General features: G+C 38.5%; 1 protein-coding gene across 1 annotated transcript; it reads left to right on the forward strand.

The window, feature by feature from the left end:
• Positions 1 to 421: 421 nt before the first annotated feature.
• On the forward strand, positions 422 to 4,436 carry LOC127079668 (uncharacterized). Its single transcript, XM_051020050.1, has 3 exons — positions 422 to 631; positions 1,004 to 1,566; positions 4,421 to 4,436. Exons 1-3 carry the CDS (start codon positions 422 to 424, stop codon positions 4,434 to 4,436), a joined length of 789 nt encoding a protein of 262 aa, XP_050876007.1.
• The last annotated feature ends 3,978 nt before the right edge of the window (positions 4,437 to 8,414 follow it).

Raw genomic sequence — 8,414 nt, forward strand, 5'->3', positions numbered from 1 at the left:
AGAGTCATGTAGTAGAATCCCCATAGAGCCTTCCTTGTTGGGACAATACGAAGACCTCACCTAGACGAGATCTTCTTAATGACATTATTGTTCGACGAGTCTTCGTCACGGCAATGACGTCCTCAAGAAAGATCCATGACTCTGGGAACCTACCAACTATAGAGCCTACCCATGGGGTTACATTAATCAGAGATACCCGTCATTTATCCGTTATTCTGATCCGACTGAGAACACCTTGAACCTGTGACCTAAATATGTCACTACATTCATACACATATCATTGCATTTGCATTCATCATCATACATTTCATATCATTTTTCACCAAAAAATAAATACAAAAAAACTCATCCATCCTTCGTCCATAACCTGCAGTTGATTTCCCGATACTCATATCAGACTTGAAGTAGCTCTTGAAAGATCATGGATCCGTTGGAGCCAGGTCATATTGCATTGAGAGGAGATGTGGACTCGATGAAAAATCAGCTAGACCAACTTATGGAAGCTATGATAGTTTTAGCAAAGAAGGAAGACAACATTCAGCAGACTGCAGTTGTTGAGAATGTTATGCTAGCTATAGTAAATGGTCTTACCCAACCTCAGCTTGTGCAAACCCCAGTTGATAACTCTACTGTATAAGAATGTCATGTTATTCAAGATTCCTCACGTCATGATGTTGTTGAGTATCACAGCTTTGCATTCTCCGTGCCAGATTCCCATGGAACAAGCCTAGTGGTTAATGCTGAACAACCATAAGATGATGAGATTGCTAAAAGATGTTGCGTGTTAGAGAAAAGACTCAAGGCCATAAAAGGACAAGATACTCTTGAACTGAATGCTTTATACATGTGTTTGGTACCTAGCCTGGTTATACCCCCAAAATTCAAAGTACCAGAATTTGAGAAGTACAAAGGGGATAGCTGTCCAAAGCACCATTTGGTGATGTTTTGCCGGAAAGTGACCTCTCATGCGCATGATAATAAGCTAATGATTCACTGTTTTCAGGATAGTTTGACTGGGGCATTATTGAGTTGGTACATGAAGTTAGAAAGGAGTCGTATTCAATCATGGTTGGACCTAGCTAACGGCTTCTTGAAGCACTACAAATATAATTTGGACATAGCTCTTGATCGCATGCAACTGAGAGCCTTATCTAAAGTGAGTAATGAATCCTTCAGAGGGTATTCCCAAAGATGGAGAGACTTAGCGGCTTGCGTTGAGCCATCACTCTTAGACAAAGAATTGATGGAATTATTCAGGGACACCCTGCAAAGTCCATACTTCGAAAGGATGATTAGCAGCGCAGCATCAGACTTCGCTCACTTAGTGACAATTGGGGGACGCATCGAGAGTGCCCTAAAAAGTGGAAGAATCCAAGGTGCCTCGAGCAACCAAGCTAGCGAGACAGAATCCCTCAGCGATTCCCAAAAGGAAGAGGATAATGAAATAAATGCAGTCATGGCAGATGTGGGGTATTCTCACGATGCACCAGCCATACCTTATGGTTCTTCACCTTCTCAGCGATCACCATTTCCAACACCACGTTATCCTTATAAGCAACCCGCAAGGTCTAGAGCACCATTCAAGCAACCATGGACTGTCCCTCATACAAATCAAATATCTTGTGGTCAAGGATATCAAAATCAACATCAAAACCAGCATAGGCCTCGAAACAATCTGGAAAGAAGGAATGCTCCTCTCGATCCAATCCCTATGTCATACAGTCAACTTTTGCCATGTTTGATTCAAAGCTCGCCAGTGGAGCCCAAGTCTCTCAGGCCATTGTCAGAACCATACCCACCTGGATATGATCCTGATGTGCAATGAGGATATCATGCCGGAACAATAGGGCATTCAACTGAAGACTGCAATGCTTTCAAGGCTAAAGTGCAACAATTGATCGACAAAAGGTACATATCCTTTTCAGAAGGAAGCCTGTTGGTGCACGTTAACCTCTCGTCAGAATGAGTTCAAAGATTTCACAGAGTATCTCCTAATGCCAGTAGTTCAAACAGGAAGACATCCTCAACACTGGCAATCGTTGGACTGATTTGTTTCTATTTTTGCATTTGTAGTTTCTTTATTGTTAAAAGCTGCTTGTGTTTAAACATTATTGTTTTTAATGGTAATATTGATGAAGTAATGATGCATGTTTTGAATTAATTATCTCGCATTCGCTCATTTTTCTTCTCTTATATCAAAAACAAAAATACATCAGTGTTTCTCCCATTCACTTTTCTTTACCATAACTTTTGTTTTGGCAAAGCTTTAAGGGAGGATGACAAAAACAAGATACCCATAATTGCTGATTATATACTTTCGGATAAAATCCTGCTGATGATGTACAAACATTGTTTCAAATTCCCAAACACTGGAGAGATAAGGAGTTAATCCTTAGTCAAACAATTCGAGCCTAGAAGTAGGTGTTTCTTTAGGATATACAAACCCTTATGTTTAACCCGGGGCAGGGTAGTGTTCAGTTAATCTGACTATGCATTCAAGTTACAAGATGAAATATCCAGTATGTGGATCAACTACATGCCATTCTTCGCACATCCTAAAGTGTCGAAGGAACCTTGAAAAATCAAAAAGTTATGAAGGTTGTTCTTCAATGACCAATGACTTGGCAGTCACATTCTAAAAAAAGGAATCAATAAAAAAGCCCGCTAAGCCGATACCCCAAAAGGAGACTTAGGCAAAAACCGGGGCAATCCCGATGGACTAAAGCTTCAAAAAGCGGTCCATGCAAAAGTTAGGGATCAAAACAAAAATCAAAGGAGGTCACGAAAACCCTCAACAAAATAAAAACAAGATTTAGTGACCACCAAATCAAGAATCAAAGGGTCACCAATATCCATGAAGAGCAAAATAAAGTGTCCGTCATTTCAAGAGATCTTACACCTGCAAACTCTCTTAAAAGTTGAATGTGTATGGTGAATTAACTGAGCATAGGACTGGAGTTTATCAAGAAGAATGGTGGGTACAGAAACAATTTTGAGCCTCATATCCTTTGTTTCGATAACCGTGAACCAGGCCATGTTGCAACCCTTAAAAGACCTAATTGAAGCAGGGTTTATTCTGAAAGCATACTACAACAAGGTTGCGTAAACTGACTCCTAAAATTTTGCTAATCTTTTACTTTGGTACAATCTTCTTATTGTATCCTTCGCATTGTTAAATCATCATTGCGTTTGGATTAAAATGGTTCATTCGCCACACATTATCACATAATTTCAATAATAATTCTTTTCAAACCTGCATGAGTATCACATTAAAATTACCATTTCTGAATAAACAATTTTAACTGCAAGTCAGTACTTGACGTCAGGGAAATTTCAACAAAGAGCAATCAGAGAAGCTTGACCATTTATCAGAATCAAGACTACCTCCGAACCTATGAATGTGGGGCATGCCACCCAAAACATCAAGTTGATCATAGGAAAATTGCTCCAAGAATTGGTCAGTCTTAAACAGTCTCTAACATGTGTTAATAAATGTGCAAATCATTTCAAGAATCAGTTGATCTAGAGTAAATCATCTCAGGACTCTATTAACTAGGGGCAGATCACCTAGAGGTTCTGTTGGCCAGGGGCAAACCCCTTAAATATTCAGTTAGGGTGAGTTAAGTCGCTTCAACGCTCTTACAGGGGCAAGCTACCTTAAGAGCACAGAAAGTCAACCATTCCAAGAGTCGGTTAACCAAGGATAAATCCTTTCATGGATCAAAATTTTGGGGCAATCCATCTCCAAATTATGGTACAATTGCTTTCAAAATCCTTTCGAGGTAAACATTTTGCATAGACCCATCACATTGGGGCAAGATGAGCCATACAGGAGCGAGTCCTCTCCATGTTTCAAGCAGTTCAAGCAAAAGCTTTTTCGCAAGTCAGCAAATGCAGAATTCAAGATGAGTGTCGGGGAATCATGCTACCACCCCATAAAATAACTTGACAGACAAAAGCCTTTCTGGAAAGAACCTTATCTTCCAATACCCACACAGGGGCATTTTGAAAACCTGCAAATCATTAATACATTTAAATTGAGTATTAATACATTTAATACAAATTGTTTTAAAAATTAAATTTATTTTAAAATAAATTTTAAAAAAGTGATGTGACATGAAATTATATTATTTAATTAGTTGGTGTTAAATTGTATTTTTTTTTGTGTCGAATGAGGTTGCTCGACAGAACAAGGAAGTGTCGAACCACCTAGTGTGTTGAGTTGTGTTAGTATGTCGAAGTGTCGAAGCATGTTGCTTCACACATAATTTCGACTTAGGGCTATTTTAGTAGTGTTAGCTATTTTGGGCTTTGACTTGAGGTCCAAGTTAACCTAAACCTATAAATAGAGGGAGTAACCCTTATTTTTGTAATAAAGTGAATAGAATATTCATAACATTATACTCACATTATTTTGCAGTTGTAGAGTGAATTAGAAGTTTTGCACAGTTTGTGGGCAGAGAGAAACTCTGCAAGATTTTATTACTCTTCTCCTTCATCGTTCTTTACTTTCTTTCACTATTGTTCTTCTCTTTTCATTGCTATTGTGTGGGTAATAACAATCTTGTTCATCAAGATTGATTGAAATTCTCCATAAATTTTGGGGGATTTTCAACATCTGGTATCAAGAGCTCTGGTTGAAACGATTCTTGGAAAGAAAATCATCATGGCAACGAATCATCCAAATAGATATTTTCCAGCAAATCTTTCGATTCTCAAGAACAACAATTATGAGAATTGATGCAAGAAGATAAAGGTTGTGTTCTGTTATCAAGATCTTTGGGATCTTGTGAAGGAAGGAGTAACAACGCTTGCAGAAGCCGCGACAGATCAAGAAAAGGCTGCACATAAAGAATTGAAGAAGAAAAATTATAAAGCTCTCTTTATAATCCATCAATATGTTGATGCAGATAACTTTGAAAAAGTTAGTAATGCAGAGTCAGCGAAAGAAGCATGGGAAATTCTGGAGAAATAGTTTGGAGGCGCGGAGAAGGTGAAAGATGTGAGGTTACAAACTCACAAAAGAACGTATGAATTGCTTCAGATGAACGATAATGAAAGCATAATTGATTTCTTCACCAAAGTTACGAAACTGGTGAATCAAATCAAGGTATGTTGAGAAGTGTTGACATCAAGATCTCTTGTTAGAAAGATCTTGAGGTCGTTGGCTCTAAAGTTAGACCACATGGTAGTAGTCATAGAAGAGTCGAAATATTTGTCAAAACTGACAAAGGAAAAACTTCAAGGGATGCTTGAATCTCATGAACAAAAAATGGCTAAAAGAGCTGCAGAAAAGTCAAAGAGTGATATGGCTTTGCAGGCTCAATCAACAAAAGAAAGAAAATGCAAAGGTAGCTGGAATGACAACAAAGGAAGAGGAGGTTACAACAATTTGACTGGTCGAAATCAGCAAGAAGGAAACTGGTTGAATTAGAGAAAACCCTAGAACCAAGGTAACCAAATAGGTGGTGTTGCAGGTAGAGGAAGAGGTGATGGTCAACAACCAGACAAGAGTCACATTCAGTGTTACAATTGTCAAAGGTATGATCACTATTCTAGTGATTTTCCAGAAAAGTAGAAGAATCAAGAAACTTATGAAAAGATGGCGAAACATGAAGAAGAAGATACGTTATTGATGGTTACAACAAGAGGTGAAGAGAGATTCAAGGACCAGTGGTACTTGGACTTAAGATCTTCATCACACATGTCTGGAAGGAAAGATTGGTTTGTCAACATAAAACCCTCAATGAAGAACATGGTGAAATTTGAAAATGACAACACTCTAGCAGCTGAAGGTGTTAGTGATGTTCTGATTATGAGGGAAGATGGCAAGAGGTCATTAATTTCAAATGTGTTATACATACTAGGCATGAAGAGAAATTTTCTCATCATATGGAAGTTAGTCGAAAAGAACTACAAGGTGTCGATCAAAGACAAGATGATGAGAGTTCTCGACTCAAATTGAAGGTTGATCTTGAAGGCTCCAATGTCTTAGAACAAAACCTTCAAGATTGAGCTTAATGTGATGGAGCATAAGTGCCCTGCAACAGCAGCCAACAGAGATGAATGTACATGGCATTATAGACTTGGCGATCTCAATTTCAAAGACATCAGATATTTGAAGAGAAAAAAATATGGTTTCAGGATTACCAGAAATCAACATTCCAAACGAAGTGTATGAAGAATGCGTGTAGGCGAAGCAACATAAGAACAACTTCAATAAGTATACAGGAAGTAGGTCGAAGGCAATTCTTGAAGTTATATACTCTGATGTATGTGGCCCTCTCCAGGTGGATTCGATTGGAGGTAACAAATACTTTGTTACATTCATAGATGATTTCAGTTGAAAACTGCGGTCTTACCTAATCAAGAAGAAAAATGAAGTGATCGAGGTATTTGCCAAGTTTAAATTTATGGTCGAAAGACAAAGCGATCGAAAGATTAATATTTTGAGGATTGATGGTGGTGGAGAATATGTGTCGAAAGATTTCGATGCATTATGTGTGAAAGAAGGGATTGTGTATGAGGTGGTGCCACCCTACACTCCACAACAGAATGGAGTCGTAGAAAGGAAGAATAGAACCATTATGAATATGGTTAGAAGTATGTTGAAAGTCAAGCATCTACCCAAATAATTATGGGGAGAAGTTGTGTCGACTACGACATATATCCTGAACAGATATCCGACGAAGAAGCTAGAAGGAATCACGCCAGAAGAATATTGGTCTGGTGTCAAGCCTAGCTTGAGTCATCTGAAGGTGTTTGGATCTATAGCACATAGACATGTGCCAGATCAGTTGAGAATAAAACTTGATGACAAGTCGAATAAGATGATCCTGATAGGATATTATTCGACTGGAGGATACAAGTTGTTCGACCCGATGAATAAGCAAGTGGTGATCAGCAGGGACGTGATCATAGATGAGCTTAAAGAATTGGATTGGACTTAGAATGTTAAGAAAGATTCAGTGCGAATGTTTTGTGATGAACCAGCTAGTGAAGTCGAAAGAGAAGTTCGATAGGAAGAAGTCAGAGGTGAAGCATGCCCAAGCAGACCTCAAAGAGCAAAACACATGTCTGTAAGGTTGTAAGAATGTGTGATTACATCAGATGATATGGTCGATGAAGAAGGTGAGCTGGTACATTATACTTTCTACGTAGATGTCAAACCTGTCAATGCAGTTGAGGCACTGAAAGCTTCGAAGTGGATGAAAGCAATGGACGAAGAACTGAAGTCAATCGAAGTCAATAATACTTGGTCACTTGTCGAATTACCCCAAGACAAGAAGGAAATATATGTGAAGTGGGTATGCAAGGTGAAGTTTAATCCCAAAGGAGAAGTGACTCGACACAAGGCGAGACTTGTGGCCAAAGGATTTCTTTAGAAAGAAGGAATCGACTTCGATGAAGTTTTTGCACCTGTTGCTAGGATCGAAACAATCAGGTTGCTTGTTGGTCTAGCAAACATGAACAACTGGAATATGTGTCAGATGGATGTGAAATATGCATTCCTAAATGGCCCCTTAGTAGAAGAAGATAGATGGCTTATACGAACTTAAACAAGCTCCAAAGGCTTGGAACAAGAAGATAGATGGCTTTCTAAGGGAGAAGGAATTTGTAAAGTGCAAATCTGAACATGGAGTATATGTAAATAGAAGCAAGAGAGAATTTCTTATACTATGTCTCTATGTTGATGACTTGTTGATAACAGGTAGCTGCAAGAAGGAGATCGAAGACTTCAAAGGTGATCCCAACAAGGAATTTGAAATGTCAGATCTGGGTGACATTCCATATTTCCTTGACATCGAATTCTACAAGAGTGGTAGAGGTTTGATGATGCACCAAAAAAGGCATGCAAGCGAAATACTCAAGAGATTTGAGATGCAAGATTGCAACCCAACTTCGACTCCAGCTGAGCCCAGATTACAACTGTCGAAAGATTCAGATGAAAAATTGCTTCTTTTGTGTTGACACTGTTTTGTATAGAATCTTACATTCATTGAATAATTATTTTATTACTTCATGTGCATCATTACCATAAGAGAGTTTTTCGTTACTAACCTCAACTTCTTCATCATCAGAATGGTGCGATGCCATTAGTGCAAAGTTTGCACATTCTTCACTCTCTCAATCAAATTATGAACTTACTTCGTTTTCATCCCATGCTATGTAGGCCTTCTTGGAGTTTGATTCCTTTTTCCCTTGGTGAATTCTTTTCTTAGAGAGCTTGGGGCAATCCGCCTTCATGTGTCGTTGCTTTCCACATTCAAAGCATGTGAAATTCTGGTTTGATGTAAATGTTTCCTTCTTCTTGAAAATTTTCCTCCTTTTACCGAAACTTAAAGTTTTATCATTTTGAAGAAATTTTCTAAACCTTTTTACAAGAAGAATGATGTTCCCATCTTCATCCGGAA

This window comes from Lathyrus oleraceus, chromosome 5, assembly GCF_024323335.1.
Source record: "Lathyrus oleraceus cultivar Zhongwan6 chromosome 5, CAAS_Psat_ZW6_1.0, whole genome shotgun sequence".
Taxonomy (NCBI): Eukaryota; Viridiplantae; Streptophyta; class Magnoliopsida; order Fabales; family Fabaceae; genus Lathyrus; species Lathyrus oleraceus.

Excerpts from the sequence above, each read along its gene's own strand:
- LOC127079668 (XM_051020050.1), top strand. The coding sequence starts at position 422 with ATGGATCCGTTGGAGCCAGGTCATATTGCATTGAGAGGAGATGTGGAC. Across the intron at positions 632-1,003 it reads CCCCAGTTGATAACTCTACT|GATAGTTTGACTGGGGCATT; the intron begins GTATAAGAATGT and ends CACTGTTTTCAG.